General features: G+C 43.7%; 1 protein-coding gene across 1 annotated transcript in view; it reads left to right on the top strand.

Annotated features, from left to right (window-relative positions):
- The window catches only part of insrb (insulin receptor b), a 75,006-nt gene that overhangs the window by 3,712 nt on the left and 45,815 nt on the right, over positions 1-25,479 (top strand). Inside the window, exon 2 of the mRNA XM_084011232.1 lies at positions 17,455-18,003. Coding sequence (XP_083867358.1) covers positions 17,455-18,003 — 549 coding nt within the window. The remainder of the gene's footprint in view (positions 1-17,454; positions 18,004-25,479) is intronic.

The raw sequence follows: 25,479 nt of genomic DNA, 5'->3' as shown, positions 1-25,479 counted from the left end.
AACAAGTTGTGCAACTGGGAGCCTTGCCCCCTTCTTGTTCCTCTCAGGCTTGTAAGCGCAGCACTGTTGGGGAAGGGGCAGTGTGCATGTGTGTCTGCATGTGGAGTGTATGCTTTCCATAGTCTGCATGCTTCTCAAACCAAATCTGTCACACAAACTGCAACGCTAAAGAATCTTCCACCATGACTATGTGAATTAAATGTCCATAGCGGTCTCATTCATCCAGGAACTACAGGTGACTAGTTGTTTTTCTCCAATTCCGCTGGTGGAGGAACATGCTGATTTTGTAAAAAAAAAATAGGACAACCAGAGAAGCCTTCGATGTTAGTGTGTGTGTGTTTGTGTGTATGAGTTTGTCTGTAGCCCATTTGGATACTCAGTCATTCCTCACTGAAGTGCACAGTGGCATTTTCCGACAATGCTGTGCATGCTGTGGAATGTGTTTGAAGTGGCCCACCATGTAGGTGCCTGTGCATGTGTGTGTGCGTGTTTGTGTGTGTGTGTGGGTGTGTGTGTACACATATCTATATGCACCCCAGCTACCCTGAGCTGTCTGCAGGATCTCATCTCTCAGCTCCTGACCTGCCCACTTCCGGGCAATGTCATTTTTTCCTGTGTGCGTGTTTGTGTGTTTTTCGGAGGAGGTGGTCATGCATCAGAACAGTGTGTACCCGAGCGGCAGGCTCAAGAGTGGGTTGCCTGTTACCACTAGCCCCCTGTTCCTTGAGTGGCCCCCCCCTGACCCGCCACACATCCAATTCATCAAACGGACAAGCTGCACGATGCGTGTTGTTACGAAGTTAGCAAGCATTAATGTATGACGAGGAAGAAACAAAAGAACCAGGCTGAAGTGGAAATGTAATTATATAAAGCAGAGTGGCCATGCCACGCTTTATTTCAGATCAAAGAGCTTTATTGTACTGATACGATGGCTAGTGAACACATAAGATAAATATTCTGATATCTAAATAATCATTAATTTTCTAAAAGTTTATTTGAGGTCAGTTTAGCCCACACGGAAGTAAAGGTTGATTTTATTGCCTGACGCCACGTTTTTGAGGCTTGCATCATCAAGATAATGGTCCATAGCAGGGTCTGAAATTAACGTTTTTCACTGCATGCTTCTGTGGAACATGACATTTTCTTTGTCTGCCACTGAGAAGTTTCTTCTGCTACTTTTAAAATCTATGCACTAAATAAAAGAATTACATTTTAGGTCTGATGTTATTTGGTGTTCTATTTTACCTCAAAACATTACATGCTAATTGCAGTGTTTGAAAACATTAGGGGAAGCCATATTTTTACTGGAGTGGGAGGAACAGTACACAATGCTGTACAGTACTTGGTTATTGTCATCTATAGTGGGTATTTTTATATGTGCACAATAAAATAATTAGGAAAATTATTGTATTATTAAATATTTGCTTTGATAAAAAGGCATTAGTAGCTTTAAAATGATGTATTATAAGCTGCTTAGGGCTAGTAGAAGGAAGTTTGTTGGCTCCTAAAGCCGTCTCTTATATCTATTTTATATAAAAAATACTCCCTGATGCTTTAATTGATTGTCAAATTAGCTACCAATTACATTTTGTTTAGCCGTTGATTGTATCATCTCTAGCGGTTACATTATTGACGAGGACAATGCTGGATCTTTTCCTGATGAATGAATCAGAAACAAGAACGTTCTGTGGCCGTGGTATGACATTTGGATAATTAGATTTTCCTCCTCAATTATCTTAACAACGGATAATGAGATGAAGCTTAAAACTGCTCCAGGGCGATGGTGAGGGTTTGGGTAAAACATGTAACACAACCTGTTTTTAGCAAAACCAAGATATAAACAAACCTGCCACTGATAAAAAACGTGTTAACGTAGCATTGAACCTATATACTAAATATCCATATTTACTTTTTTACTATTAAAAACATGTAATACATTAAACATTCGTGCCATTGCTGTATTGTTGTTGTTGACCATTGCATATTGTTGTCAGGCCTCACTATTACAACGGCTTTACTGGATGATTAACGAGCTACATGCGGAATTGTGGCTTTCAAAACGCAGCCGTGCCGCTGAACGCAGATTGCACATTGTACGTTTGGGTAGTCCATGTTTACAGAGCCTGCAGACAATGGGGGTCACGAACTGAGGACTCCACCAGCTGTGTGCTGCGTTTGGAGCGTTGGCCAGGAAGGCAATATGTACTGCGAAAGGAAATTAACTGTTGGGGTGCCTTTCATAAGTGCTTCCTCCTCTGCTCTTATCTTTCCAAGTATCCCTTACAACTTCTCCTAACTTGCCAAAGCCGTTTTTGTGCGTGTGTGTGTGTTCCTTGCAGTCTTTTCTAACAACACAAGCAGAGGACGAAAAGGGCAAGCTGACCTTTTGACCCGCAGTTTGAAGTCAGTTTGATCAGCCGACAAGCAAATACATTCCTGTAGCGTGTTTGCTTGTGTGTTCAGTTTTCTTGTCTGCTTTCGACAGACGCCTCAGTGCCACATTAACATTGTTTTCATTTTTATAATGAATTGAAAAAGGCTGAAAGGGTTGTTTGAATTCAGCCTTTGGAAAGTGGAGACAATAATTATTAGTGCACAGTGTTCTCAGCAAGTCATGAATAGCCAACTGAAGGAGAAATGTACCCATCCAAGGCAGGTTGAAGGTTGGACAATTATTTACTTTAATCCATTTTTAACCACACATTACATCATATTTGATTTTTAATCCACAAACAAACATATTTAAGCACGACCATATATTATATTGAAAGTTAAACAAGGAGAATAGCCATTACAACTGAAACGAAAGGGGCATTTATGGCCATTAGTTTCACTTTTGTTGTTTTTTTAAAAATTAGAAATGACTTAAACTGTGTATTGAATGTTCCTATAAATAACACCTCAATGTCCATTGCTGTGATGCCATAATCATCTGGCGTAAGCTGTTCTGAAAACGTAGTCATCGCCAAATTGATCCAGATAAATGAATCGGTTCAAGCTACTCTGTGTATTTGAGAACACAGCGACCAAAGTTCTTCATATCCAACACGGCATCATGTGAGGCTGAAATATGTGCATTCATCTTGGGTGTTTTGTTTTTTTTAATGCGGAGATTAGCCGATGCCCTCCTCTCTGACTCCCATTCCTAGATAGAGAACTGCGGCTGTTTATGTGAACCGCTGCTCACTGCACAGAAATGTGGCTGAGTTGGGAGGGAATGGATGGGATGCGGGGATCACACACACACACCAACACACAGAGCGCCGTTACGCCATGCTGCAACAATCTGATTTGATAGTCCTTGTTGCTGTTTGGCTCTGCCCTATTTTAACGGTTGGTGACTTCACACAGTAAAATCCAAGTTGAGCTGGCCCTGTAATTCAGGGATCAGCAAAGGGATCTTTTTGGGGGCCTTTTGCAGGCAGCACCAGACGTCTGGCTGAGGACCCGTCCATGCCCTAATGGAAGTGAACATCCACCCCTTTGACTTCATATTGGCTTTCCATCTACAGGAGTGAACCAAAATATATGTTTTTAGGTGAAGTTGCTGTCCAAAGCTGATTGAATCTGTCATGATTTGCTTGTGATGGAGAAAAAATGTAACTTTTAAAATGTTGAGCATACATCATGTGATCCAAGCTTGAGCTACACATGACGACTCATTTTGTCGTTCGCCCTCGCTTCGTAAACAACGGTTCAAAAGCAGTGGAAATGGCTTTAGTAGAAATGGCATAAAGTTGCTGACTCAGTTGGCCGACGCCTGCCCAGGCAATTCATTGGATGGTAGACTTTTTTTTTTTTTATGTGAGCAACTGTGTAGACAGAATACTTTTTGACTTTTCAAACAATGTTTCCAGATGTATCTACATTAGTTCAGAGGGGAAGGCAGGACTGTTTGTGTCACATGGGAATCTGTATCTGTGCTTCGGTGGTTACAGTTTGGAAGTAGCATCCTGTAATTTGAGGGTCACACTCACAGCAGTTAAACGTGTCCATCTCTGTCTGCTGGACGCGGATCTTCCAGCCGTTTCTGACTCTCCGTCCGACCTCGCTGACGAAAGCTCGTATGTTTGTGAAGAAAGGAAATGTGAAGAAACGGCTTCCTGTTTACGGCGTGACAGGGCTGTGGAAGCGATGGAACCAAGAGTTAAACAGACCGACAGCGTGCAGAGTAGATGAATCTTCAACCTTTGTTAATTTGTTAACTTTTATAAATTAAAAGAGAGGACAGTCATGACTGAAAAGTGGTCATTTGATTTGACACACAACCCAGTGAGCGTCTTGGCAGTTCATCTCACACACACACACTAGATCATTATTTTGATAACTGTTATGAATAGATTCAAGCAGTAAAGTAAAGGATTATTGGCTACAGATGATGAATATGACATACAAAAATCAATCATTAGTTGACGATAAATGTCAAAGTAATTCAAACATCATGGTTTTACAGACCCAGGCAGCTGTTGACATTTGTGATCACATTCACACAAATTTCATCTAAGCCACGCATTGTCGCAATGCGGTAGCTTGCAGTTGTGTTTAAAATTGTTTAGATTTACCAATTGGTGAAATTATGAGAAATCATATTTGAACCACAATCAATCATCGTCCAATATGTAATGATGTATGCTTGTTGGAAAGACATTTGTTGTGAGGGAAAAATTCCTTTCAAAGTAAGGAAACGTGAAAAAAGAGGCATTGCTTTCATTAATGTTCTTTTGTTAATCATTCCCTCATCAGACACTGTATATGATTCGTGCACGTCTCTGACCACGTGGTTGTTTCTGGTGCATTGTATAGGAAAAACGCAACAAATTTGATTTTAAGTTTTTTTGCGCCATAACAACTTCCACTGCGTCTTTTCCTTACCGAATCCAGGTCTTTTCTCTCTCAGCTGTTTATCCCTCATCCCTCTTCATGCTGGAGCTCCGTCTCCTCCCATATCCGTGTCTCATTCTCCCTCCCTCCCTCCCTCGTTTGCTTTTACGTTCAGGGGTAAGAGGGTTCACTCTCATCCACTGATTTGTTTTTCTTTCACACTGCAGATGCGCACAGCCTGCGGACCTGTCTCACACACACACACACACACACACCTGCTAATCCTGCTCTGTATGGGGTGGGATAGCCTCCCCTTTCAAACCTCTTAAAGGTGTGAACACCATCCATTTGTCACCTCTCTCTCTCTCTCTGGCACTCGCTCTCTCTCGCTCTCTGCGTTTTTAGCTTTCTCGTCTCTTATTAGGCGCGCTTGCTCCAGCTGGCCTAAGTGATGCTTAACATGTACACCTGCAAATTGTGAACACCCAGTCACATGGCCCTTTCTGATTATGTTGTGTTTGCTGCGGCTGTGTGTCCTTTTATGAGCACTCACGCTTGTATGTGTAATGTGTAATGTGTGTGTCTCTCTCTCTCTGTTTTTGTCCTGATGAACTAGCCTGAGATGGGTTACTATGGTGACTGTACTAGCTGCGCTGGTAGTACAGTGCTCCCCCTCTCCTCCCCTATATAAATACACTTCTAGATCGCTGCATTTAACTCACATTTAACTTTTTTTTTAATGTGTGATGACGGAAAGTAATCATAATTTGAGGCATAGTTGTCTTGGTCTATAGTGGCATATTATTGAAGTGCTGCAGTGTGATTTTTAACATCGCCAGTGGCGACACAGTCATTGCTGATTATTCCCTCTCTCCACCCCTAGAGCGGTATCCGCTGAAAACAAACCATGATCTTCCCTGATTGTGTGTCGAGAATTCAGTCTCAACACCTGCAATCAAGTCGGGGCCTTTTGCCAATCAGTACGTCCTGTACTACGTGGGTGTAAATCAACCCACTCATTACAGTAAAACAGTTATCAAAGTGTTCCTATTGATCCATAATGTCACTCGCGAGTCACGTGCCAATTTTGCATCAGACATTTGCAGAGGTGCTGCGCAAGACTGGCAATCTGCTGCGTTACTCACCCCAGCAACACTGCACTCCAGCCCTCTTCTGCTTTCACAACATGTACCGTCGTATACAACCTTCACTGCTTTTCACCAACATTATGGCAGGGGTAGAGGGAGATGGAAGCCACCTGCTTAACAGGATGACGATGTACAAAGCACCTATTCTTCTCAATTTGTCTTGCCCACCGATTCTAAGCAGTCAATGTATTCTTTTAATCCCAGAATTTTTGCGTGTATGATTTTCATGAACAGTCTTTTTTTTTTTTTGGTTTGAGTCGGCTGTTTTTTTTTTTTTTTTTTTTTTTTGCATTTTGGGTTTTATGTATTGAACAGTGGCTCATCTTGTAAGTGGCTCATCTTGTAAGTGATACATGTAATAACAAACCCACTTACAGCCTCGTTCATGCCAGACTACCACTCAGATCACTCAGACTTGGACTGAATCAATCAATTTTTCATAGACAAGGAAATTGACTGTTTTTTCGTCTTCTAAAATGTCTGCAATGCAATTTACAATTTAGGAAATTATTAGCAAAGACCAAAGTCTTAGCATTCAGGTCAGACCTAGTTTTTTTTTAATGTCATTGGATAGTTGTTGACACATGCTTTGGTCTGTGTGTGTGTGTGTGTGTGTCCATCACGTGCCTTTCTGCTGCTTTAGCAATGTTTAACTGGCCATTAGGCGTCTTGCTCTTGAAGAAAGTGAGGAAAACAGACACTTGAGGCCAGACTGAAGTGGAAGGTGTGTGGCAACGCTGATACTGTAACCTCCATCTGGGAGAAAACACTGGAGGGACTCGTGCCAAGATGGAGTGAAAGGGGAGAGAGAGAGGGACGAAGAGCTTGCGCTTAGTTTATGAGCGTGCATCAAGCATTCCTAATTCACTTACAGTTAAAGGGGGCCCATATTGAATCATGCCTTGCTGTTAAATGACAGAATAATGAATGGAAGTAATTTTACAATACCGCTGTAGCCACAGCCCCCCCCCCCCTCCAGGGACTTGTCTGTCAAAGGGGAGGTAACAGCGAGTGATTTGTTGACTGGGGGGGCCTTTTCAACGTTAACGTGACGTCAGTCTTCCATCCATGCCATACCTAGCATGCTCGTGGATATCCTGTACGGAAAAACCAACAGAAGAGGGCAGTGATCCAAAGTCTTTGGGAATCTGCAAAGGGGTTTTTGTGGAAAAACAAACAGCAGGCGGAGGAGTTATGGTCCCCCCAATCAGAAACCGACAACTAAATGTTCATAGATAACATGTCGGCGGTACTTTGCTGCTTCATTTGTTGTGGAGGATAACCGATTTCTGCAAAGATTCTTGTTGCATTTGATTGGCACGTTTGATGAGCTCAAAATCCTGTATATGGATCAGATATCGATGATATACCAGACAAAAATACTATTTGATTTCAGTTGGACTTTATATGGAAGGAGGTGCTCTCATAGCTGAGTACAGGTCTGAGCAATGGCAATGGTACAGGGAGGGGGAGATATGGAAAGATGTGTGTCTGCATGTTTGTGTGTGTGTGTGTGTGTGTGTGTCTGCATGTTTGTGTGCGCGTGTATGAGGTTTTCCTGTAGCAGCCAGTGAGAGCTGGTGGTCTAACAGTGCAGACAAACGGGCCATTAAACTGACCCTGGCCCCTCTGCTCTCCATCCCTCCAGCCTCCCCTCCAGCCTCCCTCTTTTCCGTCGTGGTTTGTCAACTCTCCCCCGCCTCTCTCTGTTTGCTCCTGTAACACTTTGCTTTCTTCATCGCTCAAGTTCTACTTTTTCTTTCTTTCTTGCATTTCCTATGGTAACCAACACACACACACACACACACACAGACAACAGGAGTCTCATTTCAAGGCTGTTAGAGTCAAATTATTTCCTCCTCTCTGGGTGTTTGATTGTTTGCATCAAATTTTGGATCCCGCTGTAGCCGAGTTGGCAGCCTCGCGGCGATCCAGTCAAATCAATAGGATTTACCATGCTTGGGATGAGCTCACTCGTCCATTCACCACACGGGGAATACCTCCACTAAACCCCTAAACTGTTTTAGCTGGAGGTAAAAAAAACTACTCGGTGTCAAAAGAAAGAGTAACCATGTTGAGCTGCAGCCTGGGCAGCTGTCCCATCGCAGCTCTCGTACGCTCCCTTTCTTGTCCGAACCATCCTGATTTTTCTATTTCGGTCTGAATGCTGAATGGCTAAAGTACAAACTGCAGTACTACAGGAAGCAGGATAGGATTGGAAATGTAGCCTCACAGCCATTGTTCAGCCATAGAGGTCTAAGAGAGGCTAATTTGGAGGAAGAAGGAAAGGCGTATGGGATTGAAGAAGCCGTAGCTTGTCCAGTGTCATGTGTGGAGCTGGTTGTGGGCCCGGCCCCGTTGGTGGGGCCGGGCCCTTCAGCTGCTGCTGTGCGGCTGCAAGTCAAGCAGAGGAGCCGAGCCCCAGCTGCCTCCCTCTCAGACCGAGGCTCACCACACCAAGACGCTCCACTCGCTAACGTGGGAAGATGAAAAGGAGCATCAGATGTTTTTTGTATTACTCACTCTAGTCTGTCTGTGTGTGAGTGTGTGTGTGTGTGTGTGTGTGTGTGTGTGTTGTCTGTCTTGCACTATATCTTCAGCACAGTCCAAGCCTGCAGTTGATTACCTGCTGTTGTTTCATAGTTCTGTCTGTTCCCAAATGCTTTGGGTATGTCAGGAATGCTGCTCCCCCCCCAACATGCTTTTTATTTGTGTGGAGCACCACCTGGTTTAGCTGTTTTGTAAGGCGTAGCCAGAATATTTCGGATTTTTCTTTTCTCGGTTTGTGTATTACCAGCTGTCCAATTATTTTCTAGACGGGGGAACATGTTGGTTGCAGTCGGCCAATGGAATCGAGCAGAAAGACCGAATAGATTTGTGTGATTGTGTGTGTGTATCCGTCTTGGCGAACATGTCGGGTTCCATCGTGTACAGACGCAGTTTGCATCTGCCTTTTTAAATTCTCACATGTGAGTTTCTTTTCAAAGGGTTAAAGTTGCCCTTCACTGTGCTGCACAAGGATATAAGACAGAGGGAAGGCGAACGGGCTGGAAATGGAATGAGGAACTGACCTATAAGGGGAAAAACCTCAGATACAAAGACAATGGACATCTTATCTGCTTTACATATGGACTGAGGGTTTTACATTCTTGGCCTTTGTTTGTAGGTGCAACAGTATGCTAGAGATCCAGTGTCAGACTAGCAACCTGTAAGGGCACCAGATACACTTTTATTTGAATTGTCTTGTAAAATCATGGCAAATGTAAGCCCTTTTGTTAACCCCTTGTTCTGCTTGTTGAGTGTGAAAGGGATGGCCAAAAAAAGACCATCTTATCTCATATCAATCACACGCAGAAGATGGACACGAGACGTGTTCCACTGTCAGGCTACACGCGTCCATGTGGTGGATATTTGGTGTTTGGGGTTGTGGACGAGGACTCGAGGGATCAGTTCACATCAGGTATCCTGTCACTCAAAGACGATGTCAAACAGGCCGGCCCCACACATTCTGGTCTGGCGTCTTCGGTCCTGTTTTTCCTCCACTTGGCTCCTACACCTGTCTTTTCCTCTCGTCTCTCTTAGCAACCTCGAAACCCAAGGTCAAACCAAGAAAATAGTGAGTCATTGTTTTTAAAAACAAGTCACTCCCCCCCCCCCCCCTCACTCCATTTTCTCCTCCTCATTCTTTCTCCCTGTTGATATTCTGCCTCTTTGTCTCCCTCTGTCTGTACCTATCCTCCCCCCTCCAGCCCTCCCTTCCTCTCTCCTTTGCCAGTGCCGGAAGGTAGATGGAAGGAGGCGAGCCAAAGTCACCAGTGTGATCTGATTTAGGCTTCTCTTTTCTTGGCCAGCCATCTGACGGTGCAGGGCCTGCATGTTGCTCTTTTCTACCCGCTTCAATCTGCCACAGCTTGGCCCCGTGCCAGAGCTGTAACGGGACCCAACGTTGTGTATAAATAGGCTAGGCCAGCTCCCCTTGCCATGCTCCTCAATGGGAAGCTGAGGCAATGGAGGAACAGGTGCTTCAACCCACACACTCCCTCTCTCTCTCGCCTGCCTCCCTTCCCAAGCCCCCCCCCTCCCCAACATTTTATCTAATGTGGAAGTACAGGTCAGTCATGGTGCAGATGTTTCGTTACATTCACTTCTTGTATCACATGGTCATTGTTCCCTCTCGTTGTTTACAGAAGATGTCTTCTCAAAAAATATTTCCTGTGCGGTTTAAGCGATTGCACGCCGAGATTACTTCCACTTTTCCGAACTGCCCCCTCCCCCTTCTCCGTCTTTTCCTGGCTCACATGTTGTTATTTTGGTCCTCGGCTCTCTTTGTTTTGGAGGTACAAGTTGGTACGTGTTAATCAAAATGCCTCTCGTGCAATTTCTCAGCATCATTTTTCACCGTAGAAGCCGCAGCTTTGCAGTGGCTGCACATTGAGCTGGCGTAACTTCGCAGGACTTTCCACAGCTATATTAACAAACAAATGCATTTTTTCCACTGGCAGTCCACTTGGCAACGCCGCCGCATATTTTCTCTCCTGGGGGTTTGTTCAGCAACTGAGCTGTTGACAAATCTATTATCAGCAGATCACCTCATCGGGGCAACGTGACGGAGAGAGGAAACTTCTCACTGTCCGGAGTTAGCCGCCACCTGGTTTCATGCTAGACAGGTCTGGTTTCACGCTAAGCTAACGCAAGGCTGTCCTCTGCAACAGTGAAAGGCAGAGGCAGGATGGTACCCGGGCCACAGAGGGCTCCACTCTCACCTTCTGAAAGTGCAAGTGTGATCCACTTTCTCACTGCCAGCCAGCCAGCCAGCCAGCTACTGTTAGTTGATGCATATTAAATTCTCTGCAGGGAGCACAACTCTAAAAATAAGAGAAGAATCCATCTGAAATTGTAGCTACACTATAACGGAGGCTGCAGCTGTGGGTGCTCGCTGAATAGTGGGGATGGCAGTTTCTGTCAGAGATAGCAGTTCCATGGGTATGACCTCAGTTGCACCGGTCATGCTCAAGTAATGCTGGAGCTGTAATTATGGCGAGCTTATTCTGTGAGCTAATGCCACTTCATATTTTACGAGCAGACGAAATAAAAAGAGGATGTACTGAAATGGCTTCGGAGCTAAAGTAAATTTGACAATATTTACTGCCATTGAACAGATGTTTGTAGAGGGTGCAAATTGGGGGGGTGCTTTTTTTGCTTATTACAAACAGTCAATATTAAGATTCAGAGCCAATATTATTATGATTTAAGCAACATCGTTAAATGCTATTTTGACATCTCAGTTTCAAATGACATGTCATGGAAAGCAGAAGGGCTGAATGGATGATACAGTATGTACACTGCAACACTATACAGTATTCATACTTTAGATGCTCGGTGTTTAAAGGTGAGCTCAGATGAAAACCTTTGAGATCACACCCCCAGTCACCCTGTGCACCCATTTAACAATAAATGCCGAAAGAATTACAAAAATCTATTTTAAAATCAAAATCCAATGTTGTTTTCTTCCGGGAAAACAAAATATGATGCGTGCTTACATAATCTAGTGCCAACTAATCAATAATATCATGTCGTCTATCCATCATTCAATCAAAATGCAACCTCGGATCTGCACAGAGCTAGAGAAGTCTATCCCAACGTCGTGCCTATCCTGTTCCCTCGGAAACACGTGAAAATACTGTTTCAGCTTGACTTTAATAGGCGTTTTCACATATGCAACCGATACTATGTGCTATAGCCGCACAAGCGTACATTGCAATGTACAAATTAGACGCACATCGTAAACTAAGGAACAATTTTCCTGCTTAATTAGCAAATGAAACCTATAAAAAAAAAAATCCCTTTTCATTACGGCTTCTCATTCCCTCTGAAAGTGTTAAAAACCCTTATAATATAAATTAAATTGGCATTTTTCCCCAGTATCATTAAGCCATCCTGGCATAATGCACTATATTCTATTGTCTGTGCATGGAGGACGCACCAGTACTGGTGGTATATGAGTGGTCACCACAACAAAGCACACCTAGTGTAAAGTAACATGCAGGCTTTGCCTGTGTGAACAACAGAAGCTCCAGCCTTCACTGGAACAGTTTGGGCAATTTATTCAATTTACAGTTACAGCACGGATGTGTGAAAACGCCTCATAACTATTCAAGCGGCAGACGGGGACAAATGTCTAGACGGCATCTCGTTCGACGTGTTTGTTATCAAGCGAAGTGACATTTGTGAGGATGCAGTTCCTCAAAAATGTTCATGCACAGTCTTGAAAAGGCAATTTGTTAATCTCCCGAGGATTTAAACTCATTCACCTCGCTCCATCTCCAAGCGTTCTCCTCTGCTGTTTCTGTTCCTCTGACACCCCTCTATACCTCCCTCCTCCTCCTCTTCTCATTCCTGCTGCCAAATTAAGTGTCAAACAGACAGGGAAGGCGGGTGGATGGCCCACATTTTCCCTATAGAGATCCACAGTATGGTACAGTACGTTCCAGTGTGTGCTCTGTTATTCCATTCTCTGCTCCGATACAGACCTTGTATATACCCCCCCCCGCCCCCCCCATGCCCCTCCCGGGCTCATTAGCGGCTGATTGGGTTGTTATTGTAATTAAGAGCTCCTGTACAGCCAGTGAGAGCACCAAGCTGTCTGCTTATGGGTGGTCCTCAGTGGGAGGGTGGGCTTCAGAGGGGTCACGGTCATTGTCCACCAAACCCGCCCCCCCAAACAATGTCTAGAAGTTTTTTTGGGAAATATGAAGCTCTCTTTATGCGAGTCAGAAAGTAAACTAAATACTGTAAATACTGTGCCTGAGTGTTTGTTTGACAATTTTCTTTCTCAGATGACAAAAAACTGAAAATTGTGCAGCATGTGTCTTCTTTTTCTTTCTGGCTGTTTCCTCTTGTTTTTTTTGTCCCATGTTGTCCCCTCATGCATCCAGTCATGAGCTCAGTTTGTTGAGTACATGTTGAATATTACTTATTGTTGTGTTTATCGCCAGTAGGTAGCAAATATCCCCCCTCGTCTCTCCTCGTTAGTGTGTGTGTGTGTGTGTGTGTGTGTGTGTGTGTCTCTCTGTGTGTGTGTGTGTGTCTCTCTGTGTGTGTGTGTGTGTCTCTCTGTGTGTGTGTGTGTCTCTCTCTGTGTGTGTGTGTGTGTCTCTCTCTCTGTGTGTGTGTGTGTGTGTCTCTCTGTGTGTGTGTGTGTGTGTGTGTCTCTCTGTGTGTGTGTGTGTGTCTCTCTCTGTGTGTGTGTGTGTGTGTGTGTGTGTGTGTCTCTCTGTGTGTGTGTGTCATGTAACAGTGGTCCATAGCGACCCTCCATTCATGCATGTGATCACCAACCGTCCTGTAGGTCCCTTACGTCACCCTGCGTTCCTGCCTGAGCTCAGGTTACACTTTCACCCCGCTCACTCCCCTCCCATCATTTCTGTGCCCCCCTTCACCCCTTCTAAGCCCCCCCCTCCTCCCCCCCTCCCCTTTATTTTGCCCACGGCCCGTATTCTTCTGACTCAATCTCCCTGTTCGCGCTCTTTCCTTCTCCCGTGTCCCCCTGCTCCTAAACCTGGGAGGAGAGAGGGAGGAGATAGCTCATTATTTTAAAGACACAGTGGCTCTCACAGACAACCCAGACTACATAACAACCCTCCTCCACTCCTTTCCTCTCCCGCCTTCTCCTCCACCCCCCCCTCGCCCCCCGATGACCCACGACCCCACTCCCTGCCTCCACCCCCCATCACCTCACTCCTCCCCCCCCCCCTCTCTCTCGTTTCTGTTAGTCGAAAACAAGACTCCATTTTGCGGAGGAAGCTCCCAGCAGCACCATGTACTGCTTCCCCTCATGGCCCACTAACATTTCTTTGTGTCAATAAAGCTTCTCCAACAGGAGACGTAGTGAATGCACTAACCCGTTTGCATGCTGTGTGAGGAGAAAGAGAGCTAATTGCCAGTAAGACACTTCTCACCTGCAGTGGGATAAAATACGCTCATGTGAAAAGGTCATGTTTGTGTCCTCTTGGTGTTTTTCTTGAAGATCACCGTGGCCAGAGGTGAGTTGCACCCTGGCCCCGTTGGGGTTGCGTAACACAGTTTGTTATGCTGTCGTGTTGCACAATAGGTATCCGGTTAGTGCTGCAGGCTGACAGCGAGTGGGTGGCCTGTAGGCCTGTTTGATGTGTCCAGGAGATAAGGCAGGAGGGGCAGAGAGGTGTAAGGTTGCTGTTATCACTGGGAATAACACCAACTGCCACATAGCGGAGGAAGAAGTGTGTTTTTACGCTTTTGCTTTCTGATACGTGTCTAATAAAGAGGGTGCGGCCAGGGCAAAGTGGCTAGCGTGTGTGATTGAGTTGCTGTTTCAGACTTTTACTATAGCTGATGAGATGCTTTACAGCTGAGATGGTTTTATTGTCTTATTTTTGAGTTGTTTTATGGCGGCTGGCGAAGGTTGGCTGCGGGAAGAAGCGTGCGAAGTTGAGCTGGCCACGATTCGATTCAGTAACTTGTAACCAAAATACCATATCCATTAAATAAACATGCAATAATGGGAGCGAGTTCATCTGTATTCTTCTGAAAGGTGAAAAAATAACATATTTATTCTATAAAAAAAGTAGTCCTGCGTAATATTTTATGCTGAATACAAAAATGTAATGCTTAGTTATTACATTAACATTTTCATTAGACTACATGTTGGAAGGGGAGAGAGTGTCTTAAACGTATTAAAACATTAATCATAAGAATCACGATTCATCCGATTAAATGCATTTATATGGATTATTGGTGAAGCCAAAACGATTATTTATTTATTTTAGCAGATGGATTTAGTTGAATCTATAGGACTGACAATCAATTTATCCATTAATTGAATGAATCATTACATGTCTATTATATATTGATATACTTGAGATCTGTGTCAAGTTATGTATTCGTGATCATTTCATCCTCCTTTATAAATAAACTTTCATTCAGTTTTGGGAATGTGTGTTTCCTCCTGAAGTTTGTGTGCACTGCTGCTCGCATGTTGTCTTTTTATGTTGTCTTTTTATGTAGGCTTGCCCAGTTGTAGTTTAGGTCTGGTTTAGTTCTTCCAATTGATGGTGGTTCACGTCAAATATGACCAATATGAACGTATTCTGATATCCAGTCAGCTTCTCGGCTGAGAAGTGTAAAACTCAATAATTCACAGGATGGCTTCACTTGTGCACAGAGGAGAGAAGTTGACAGCTACTACTGTTTAATATCTCCCCTGCACGATTCCTTTTTATCTCAAAGGTTTTGTCACCATGTCAAATAAGATAACTGTTATCAGCATACCTGCGTTTCATTCCTCTTTTGTTAGGTGTCCTACAGAAGCAAATAACGTTTTTGACGTTCAGTCTCGCTATCGTGTGTATATTTCTCTTCGGTTTAAATATTTTCAGACAGATGGAATAGTGACATGTGAAGCTTTTTAAAAGTAGTATTCTGAATGATGTATTTTACACATTCACATTAATACACACATATATACATGCTGCACATAATTTGAATTTGACTGTTTTTTCCCCCGGATCCAGACATTCTTTCTCTAAGTTATTAACGAGAAGCTTTCAGTTGGCACTAAGTAATCTCCTGACTGTTTGTTTGATATCCGAGTTGACTTTTTACACTCTGACACTATCCTTGCTGCATGACTCACCCCTATTGACAACATGCTGTTGTAGTAAACAGCAATTTTATTTGGCGTTGTAATGATTACAGGCTTTATTGGCTCTTCTCCATTATAAAAAGTCTCCTAAACCGTTCCTTTGATGTGCTGCTGGTCAGAGTTTGTACCTGGATTGTTGACATGTTTGTCTCACTAACCATTAACAGAAGGAGAAGTTAATAGGTAGCTTACACCTGGGAAATGACGGTCAATAACAACTCGATGGGACCAAGCAGTCCGTTGCAATGATTTTTTTTAGCTTTCTTTCTATTTTAAGATGCACGTTGGAGTGTGATTGATTATTTTTTGTGTGCGTTGTGGTAGTGGAAGATTGAGCGTTGGCAAGCAGGTGGGGTTCACGCCATTTAAGATGCACGGAAAACACAGAGTGTGATCAGCAGGTGTGTGTCCCCGTCATCGATTTGGAGGCGGCACACTCGATGGAGACCATTAGATCGCTTCTGTGATAAGAGGCTCATTTTACCCCCACATGCAAGCTTAAGAGTTTTTATAATTTCAACGTTTATTGATGACATATATACATATTTGATTAACATAATGGCAGAACACAAAACTAGAGAAGAGTCAGTCAGGACGAGGAGGAGACAGCAACTCTCTGTGGCCTCCACATGCATAAACATTCCCCTTTTTGGGGGGGGTTATCTTGCTTTTGCCTCTCCAATGAAAATGAAATTGATTCAAAATGTGCTTCCTAAATGGACAGATGGGGATCCCTGATGTTTAACTGACTTGGTGTTTATATAACGATTAAGTGTTCCCTTCAGTTTTTTAGCAGTGTTTTATTTAAACTATGAGGTATTCTTCCCTACCACTTCATAATTGTCCTTTAATTTCTGAGGAAATACATGGAAATGTGCATCTTAGCATTTGTAACAAGCAACAGCAGTCCTCTCTCTCTCTCTCTCTCTCTCTCTCTCTCTCTCTCTCTCTCTCTCTCTCTCTCTCTCTCTCTCTCTCTACGAATGAGTGTGTGTGTGTGTGTGTGTGTGTGTATTAATTTGCTGGACCAAATGTGGGCTTTTGTGAGAGCAGCTAAAGAGTATGAATGAGCGTGGATAAGCATTTTGCTTCCAGGCTTCATCTCTGTTAACCCCTTCATGTCTGCTTCATTCACATCAGACGGTGCCATACAGTAATTTCCTCTCTGGAGAAATAAAGCTGGGGCCAATGAGAAGAGTGTGTGTGTGTGTGTGTGTGTGTGTGTGTGTGTGTGTGTGTGTCAGAGGGAGGGTGGGAGAGAGTGCTTGCGGCCGGTCAGATTGTAGAGGAGACATCAGCGAGGCTGTTTCATGAATGGCCCGGCTCCTTAATGCAGATCAGCAGTGGTTTCATGGCTTAAATGGGGAAAGGGAGGTCGACGCTAATATCCGGCTGTTTTGATACCGTTGCAAATCGAAGATGACTATTTTGCCTGTTTGGCCCGAAGACTGTATATAAAGATCTATATCTATATATACTGTGTGTGTGTGAGACTGTATATATAGAACTGTACCTTATAGTATTCGTTTAGGTGGGATTTATTGCAGGGCTGTTGTATCACACTGCATTCGTTTTCGAATGCATATTTGCTGATGTGCTCTGGAGCAAGTCATCTAATATAAAAGTGTGTTTTACTAGAGCTCCCTGTTTGAATTATTTTTAAAATACTAAATGAGAGGCAGGGCAATGCTCACTAAACTATATAGTAAAAGTGAACATGAACAACTTATTGATTTTTAAAAGACTTGCCTTTCATGACTGGCCTATTATTGTTTTTCACGCCTCCTTTCCTCTTCATCCTTGCAGTCTGCCAGAGCAAGGACATCCGGAACAATGTGACCAACCTCCAGTCGCTGGAGAACTGCACCATCATCGAGGGCCACCTAAAGATCCTGCTCATGTTCAAGACCAAGACCGAGGACTTCAAGGGTCTCAGCTACCCAAAGCTGCGAGTGGTGACCGACTATGTGCTGCTGTTCAGGGTCTACGGCCTCGAGGTCCTCAGCGAGCTATTCCCCAATCTGACGGTGATACGTGGAAACAACCTCTTCTTCAACTACGCTCTGGTGATTTACGAGATGCTGCAGCTGAAGGAGCTGGGCCTCTACAGCCTCATGAATATTACCCGGGGAGCTGTGCGGATCGAGAAGAACCCAGACCTGTGCTACCTGGCCACCCTGGACTGGTCCAAGATCCTGGACTCGGTGGAGGACAACTTCATCGTGCTCAATAAGAACGAAAGGGAGTGCGGAGATGTGTGTCCCGGCACGGCCCAAGCTCAGCCCAGCTGCCATCAGAACACCATCAACGGACACTTCAGGGGACGATGCTGGTCACAGAACCACTGCCAGAGAAGTAAGTGTGTCAAGTGTGTTTTTTCCTCCCCATATTTTGGATTCAGTGTGAGGATATGCTCCTTATAATTGCTAATTCGGCATTCTTTAAACCAGGGGTCTCAAACTCAACTTACTTGTGGGCTGCTGGAGGTAGAATCTCCACAAGTATTCCACATAAAAAGGGGTTCAAGTATTCCAAAAAAAGTACAACCGATCCAATCTTCTCAATCTTTACGAATAACAATTCAGAACATGCAGAACATGAACGGTTCTTCAGAACTTAGGCTTTTCTTACTTCCTCCTACTATATACTTATTCAGGTACGCTCAATAGTCCGTAAATTACGGTACAAGTGACCAACGTTGTTGTCACGAGCCTGAGCTATGGAGGCCCACAAGTGTTAAAAAATACAAAACGCACAGGGCAACGACTCAGATAAAGTGAAGAAAAAAACAAAGCTTTGATTTCAGGTAGGGGACGCAAAATCGAGTCTAAGACCCCTGCTTTAAATGGTTCTAATATGTCCAAATGTAAAATAATTCAGGGTAAAAAAACAGGCCTGCAGCGAAGTAACCAACCAACTCCATGGCATTATTATACTTCCAGTGTACATCCCCAGCAGTTGTGTAAAATTTCCCCCGACAACGATCGACTTTCAATTAGAAAGTCGATCTCGTCGTGTGTTTAAATCAGCTGGAAAAATCTCCATATTGGAGACAACTGGCTGTTGTGTGCTGACAAGATCGCGTAGCACCTTTCCAGAATCCATCACGCTGCTCAAGTGGTCCATTGAGACACATAATGATATTATGCACTGGAGATTTTTTTTTCTTCTTCCTCCCAGAAATCAATTGAGACGACTGATGTTTTCATTCCAAATGGTTTGTGTAATGATTTCTGTGATGCGGAGGGTTGCTTCTAATATCTGCAGCCAGGGGTCGTGGACTCCCTCTGATTAGCGTTCATTGACTAGAGCTTTGTGGGCAAGTGATCTGTAATTACAGGCTCGGGATCTGCTTGATGTGTGGAATGACTCAAGAAGGAAGAGAGGTTAGAGTGAGGGAGCTGATGGACAGGAATAAACATTGTGCTACACTTTGTTTGTTAGGTATTGTGCAGATTTTCTCTCCTTCTTGGTAGAAAAGAGTTGTGGGTTTGCTTGGTGCTGCAGCCAGCTGCCAGTATGTCGGCCAGTCACCCAGTCAGTCTTTCCTCCACCATAAACACAGAGAATGGCTTCTATTGTAAGACGCGCAGAGAGAATGCTTATTATTTTTCGAAGGCGATTATAGCTTGTGTTGTTTTTTCTCCTCTGTCTGACAGAGAGGCGAGCGTTCAAAGCGTAACGACCTCGGCCATGCTTTAACATTGACTGTTGCAGCCGGCATATAATGTTGGCTCCTCGGTTTTCCTGCCAGGTCTCCCTGTCGGGAGAGTAATACAGGAAATGTCTCTCTTTGTGTCTCAGTCTCTGTCTCCACTCATATATATACTCAAAAACATGCATCGCCTTAGAGAAATGCAACTTGTTATAAATGGTTCGGTTAAAAACATCAATATTTAGCATTACAGAGGAGGCGTTGTGCAGTACTCCAGATGTTGGAAAACCTTTCTAAAGATACTAAGAGCTCAAAATTCGAACGTAAGGCAAATGAAAGGAAAAGTAGTTCTTGTTGATATTTGTGTAGACCTGTGTCTGTATTTATTAAAAGAAGGTTTTTGGACTTTGTGAAAGATAAAAGTGGAAATCCTTCACATCTGTTCCTGCTTGCCAACTTGAGAAACGTTATATTTACATTTAAGAGAGCTCCGAGGTTAAAAGTAGATTTTAAAATGCAGTGCAGAGACTCCGGTGAGCACGGTGAATACGAAACATCACTGAAGACGATGAGTTGTACTTTAACTGTAAGTGCTCTGTATAATTCAGAATATGTGGTACTTTTAAGATGACTATTTGCATTGGATTTGACCTTTTGATAGGCTGTTACACCATGTTTCCACTTCCTGTGCATACTCACACTGTCTGGTCAATGTGGTCATTTCTCCTATAGAGAGCTCTTTTTTTATATATTTACACCTACGTTGAGCAAGTGTGATTCTGAGGAGTTGGGCAACTACGGGCTTGATTTCAAAGACAAACCACTTGACAATTAAAAAAGAAAAGAAAAGTGTGTCGCCCGATAAAGAGAAGTGGTTGTACAGTACAGCAAACAACCTGTTGTACGTGTGCATTCATGTCTCCTGTGCTTCGGATAGGCTAGCTGAGCAGGTATGACGCCGTGCTCTGTGTCATGTGACTCCGGTTTAGTCGAGAGTTGTGTGTCAAAAGAAGGAGCCATTTCAAGAACATGAGGCAATGGCTGTCTGCCCCTGGGAAGGGGGAGGGGCTTGTGCATGTACAGATGAGATGTACACTTACTGTAAATGCTTGCGAGCGTTCGCGTGGGTTTGATATGCATGTGCTTAAGGTGAGAGCCACAGTTCCACCGACAGTCAAATCAGTGCTGTTCTACATTAGAATAATACACGTGTAAGTAAAAGTATAATTACTGTGACGGAACGTATTTTAGCAGCAGTAGTCAGTATTTGTGTTGTTTCTGGTGAGTGTTGAAACACCACATTGCGCAGCTTACTGCTATGCGGGCGTACTTCGGGCCCCCACATGAGATGAAATATGTGAAATGCGAACACCAGGGAAGAGAAATGTGCGGTTTCCCGGCTCGTGCAGTGACATACAGCGGAACCACGTGCTGGGTGGTGGCGTGAGGGAACGGTAGGCTCTTTAATTAGAGCTTCTGTGAATGAAAAAACTCACAGTTTACAAACTTAGATGCACACATACACATGTGTGCCCGTGCAGGGCGGAGGAACATTAGACGGCGCATTAAAGTTTATGTGTGAGTGGAAACTGTGGGGTTGTTTTTGTTGTGTTTTTTACAGGGTTCCAGTTGCCTTAGGTAAGAGCCAAGGGAGAGCCTGCATTCCTCTGATCTTACGCATGCTCCTTACGAGCAGGAAAACCACTGTGTGTGTGTGTGTGTGTTCATGTGTGTAAACCAAGACATGTCATGTTTAACTGTGCAGCGCCCTTAAGTAACTCTTTGGCAATCCAAACAGCCTGGAGAGTGTAGGAGATCTGACGTTTATTGCCCGGTGCGATTCTCTCCGTCTTGGCATGTGTCCGTGTGAGACGGACACATGCGTTTTGTGTCGATGTGCCTCCTGTATGTTTACAGCTGTGTGCAGGTAGTTGTTTGGATGCGGAGATCAGTCCAGTAGTAGCTTTTGTCAAGTGCACTCGGGCTGCAATTTCCCCAGCTTTTACAACCTGTCACCAGTCACTGTGGATTTGTTGCCTGATTGAATGTTGGCGGTTGTTTGCTTTTTCCTCTGGAAACAGTAGAGTGTATTTTGATGGTAGTCTGCTTTATGCATGCTGTGTTGTGCTGGAGAATAGGGTTTTTTTTTTAGGCATCAAATCTTCACCAAGCTTCAATTCATTGGCGTCGTTCAATCGCAAGTTAGTTTTTTCATGTGGGCATTTCTTCGGACTGAATCGGTTCTGTCTTCTAGCAGAGAATTCCTACCAGTCCTACGCGTGCCGTTCTCCAGCTGACACGGCACACCCTTATGGAAAATGGAGAATGACGCTAATTATTTATAATTTATACATAACACATTTGCTGCTGGTTCTGAAATAACAGATAGGCAAAACAAAGAACACATCTAGAAGGCAAGAGGAAGTTTGAGATCAGTATGGTTCACGGATCATTACATCTTGGCTGTAAATGAGACGGACACGATGTGTAGGCAAAAACTGGCTCGGGTCCACCTGGTTTGGTTAATCCAATGAAATGCATTTCCTTTCTGTCTCCTGCTCTTTGCTGTCTTATTGGTTTTAGTAGGACAAAAGAATGAAATGGAAGTGAAACACATTTCCGAGGAGAATTAGTTAAATTTACAAAAGCATAATAGAGAATGAGTATAAAAAGGGCTCGCTATTTACCGAGGAGAAACGGACGGATCGTGGATGCATACAAAGGCAGCTTGCTCGCTGGAAAGCAAGCACACGAGACCAAGGACTGAATTAACAAATGAGAGGTAAAGGGAGAGAAAAGTACACATAGAAAGGAAGTAAGGGTAATAGTCACAGATGAGAGAAAGAGGGAATGGGAGCAAACAGCCGATCTCCTGTTTAGATAAGGCTCTGTCTGTTGCAGAGACCTGGCACACTGTGTTCAGCCTCACAGACACCAGCCAGCACTGTGCTTGCACAACTCACACACACACACACACACACACACACACACACACACACACACACACACACACACACACACACACACACACACACACAGCAGGAGGAGAGAAAGATTTTCAGGTCAAAGTTCATTTTGCCTGTGCTTACGTGCTTTGTTGTTTGCTGCAATTGTTTTCAGACACACACACACACACACACACACACACACACACACACAAAACAAACACACACACACACACACCAGCACACAGAGTCACAGCTTCATCTCTCAGTGACAAAAGCCACAGAGGGAAAAATGCCCTCTCTCCATTACATGCAGACTGTAACAGTCGCACAGGTTAAAACCACACTGGTGGTCGATCTTAATGGGCCGATGTAAGTCAGGCTAGGCTTTGTGACCCTGCTGCCGACCAGAGGTCAACACAGGTCGGACTGCCCAGCTCTGAACAGGCTGGGTGGGACTTGAATTTTGTTACATTTGAAAGACATTGAAGCAACTTCCAAGCTTTTTCTAAAAACAAAGGAGGAAGCAGAGAGTATCGTAGTGGTCATGCAAGGGAAGGAGAGCATGAGGAAGGTTGAAAACGGAACTTCATGGTGTTTACAGTACTGTATGTAATTCTCAGGACCTGGAACTTAATTTCCATGGAGCTGCAGCTGTACTGTATAAGCGGTGATAAACTTGTCACGGTAGTCTGTGAAAGTGTGAGAAAGCAGGTTGTTCATAAGAGTTGCATCTTATGAAAGGATGATATAATGATAGGTGAGAACAATACTCAAGATAGATAGATAGATAGATAGATAGATAGATAGATAGATAGATAGATAGATAGATAGATAGATAGATAGATAGATAGATATATTCTTTATTGATCCCGAAGGAAATTCAAGCACCACATGTATGTTAAGAGAACTAATGGTTCAAGTAGTTCAATCAAGTAGGTATCTTTTTTCTAGTCATTGTGTGTATTTGTGTCCCTGCATCAGATCTCCATGACGTGACCAGGACATATCCTAGGAATGAGAACAAAATCTGTCAAAATGCAAAGAGGGAATTTTAGATTTACACACTGACTGAAAGCAGACCCACACATAACCCCTCGTAAAACCACAAATTGTCATTTCTACACTTACTATTCCTTTAATATCTATATATTTTGCCATTAAACTGCATCACTATGCTATTAAACGTAACATCATTCTCAGCTGGTATTCCTGGTTGCCATGGTAACAGAAACCATCATCAGTGACATTTCCATCGGGAGTTCTGTTTACCGTGCTACCGATTTTGAAACGGGAGAGTCGATGTGGATAAGACGAGGAGGCCGGGGGGGGGGGGAAGAGAAGGGGTTGGGCAAAGCAAAAATAAACAGAGCAAAACAAACAAGTCAAGTTTCAAGTGTGGCTCCCAGGTACACTCAGAGGCACACACTCAAAAACCACACACACACTCACTTTTTGCCAGAGTGGCAAGTGGCCAAGCGAGAGGAGGCGAACGAGAGAAAGAAAATGACAGTATTAAGGATGGAGGCGCTCAGTGAAGCGTGTTGTTGGCCTGCACCCACAACCAAACAAAAACACTTAGCCAACCCGGCCTCTTAATTGGGTTGTAAAAGTGGCTACGCTCCACACTCACTCCTCTTTCCATCTCTTCTTCTTCTTCTATCTTCCTTTGGTTCAGTTGCTACGGTTTCTACTGAAAAGTAAACGGCATAGTTTCCCCCCCGAAGCTGCCGTTGTTAATTAGCCGTTTAGTGCTCATTGGCACAGGGAACACAGACACATAAACACAAAGGGACGGGCTGCCCGATGGTGCAGGAGTGTTGCGCTCTGTTTAAGTGGTGTTCACGTGTCCCAGTAGTGAAGAAACGCTGCATGATTTCTACATATTTGTGTGAGAGACTGTTGGTAAAGATGCATTATTTGCATTACTTAAGAGGGAAAATTACCAAAAGGTAATTTTATCTAATAAGTTATTGTATTAAAGCCTTTGTGTCATTGTTGAATAGGACTGGGGATCACATGATCACATGGTTCTGATAACAAAACAAGTTTGTTTTAATACCTTTCTTTGAGAAACTTAAATTTCATTTAGATTTAAAATTAATTCTAAGTTGTTAACTCCCATCCACTGCTATCCGTGGGATATCTACTGTGTATTAACTACAGTAGTTGGAGGTCTGATTGCTTTGCTTCCATTCTGGTACCTGGTACTAAGCTGGGGGCGTGCCGACCACCGTCTACTCGAGGTAATACACGGACTGTCGATAAGTACCACGCATACCCCCACTTCAAAACACCTCAACTATCCCTTAAAGGGCACATTTACACATTCGTCTAAAAAAATTGGCGTAAAAGGCAAGCAAATAGTCTCATCCTGGAGCCCCGAGGCCACTTGAACTTTGACACAGATGCTTTTCCAATGAGAGGGGACACGAGCTAGGAACGCTCGTCTTCTCCCTCACTGGAATTAACTCGGCTGCCTCGAAGCGTGAGCTTGTTTTTATGATTTGGAGGAAATCAAAGTACTGAACACGTACCAATCGCACATATAGGATAATAAAGCATGTTTATATAGCAGACACACTTAATGTCAGGGCTATACTACTGCTGTCAAAACAATTTTCTAGCTGTTATGATCACAGTTTGAAGTTATGTGCCCTGGTATTATTCTGTTCATTCAAACAGGAGAAAGGAGAGAGCAAACACTTGAATGATAGTATTTTAACCGTTTCCAATTTCCGTCTCCGTTCCAGATCCTGAGTAAAGTGAATTACAAGTGCCGTGGTCCTGATAGTAATACACTCTTACACATAGTAGTGGAGAGAGCTGCCTACATGTGTTCTCCTCTCACTCTCATTTATTGCTATAGACACAGACAAGCGCCTCTTTGATGCTGTCCATTTGTGATAGTTAAAGCTTTTCTGTGGTGGCTTGCCTTACATCAACGCACGCACGCACACACACACACACACACACACACACACACACACACACACACACACACACACACACACACACACACAGGTGTTTGAATTACCATGAATATCTTATGAGGGACAAGGAGTAAGAGGAAGAGACAAAAACTGAAAGAGATGGGGAAGAGAAGAGGGAAGGAAGGATGGAAACAGACAGATGGAGAGGGAGAGTTAATAATTGTGCTCTTGTGTTTTCCTTCCTGGCAGCTTGCATCCTTGTTAACCAATCCAAATTAACTTTGATGAGCTGGCATCA

The sequence above is a fragment of the Eutrigla gurnardus genome, assembly GCF_963514095.1.
Source record: "Eutrigla gurnardus genome assembly, chromosome: 6".
NCBI classification, from domain to species: Eukaryota; Metazoa; Chordata; class Actinopteri; order Perciformes; family Triglidae; genus Eutrigla; species Eutrigla gurnardus.
The sequence above is the reverse complement of the archived record's forward strand: the minus strand, read 5'-3'. Positions and strand labels throughout refer to the sequence as shown.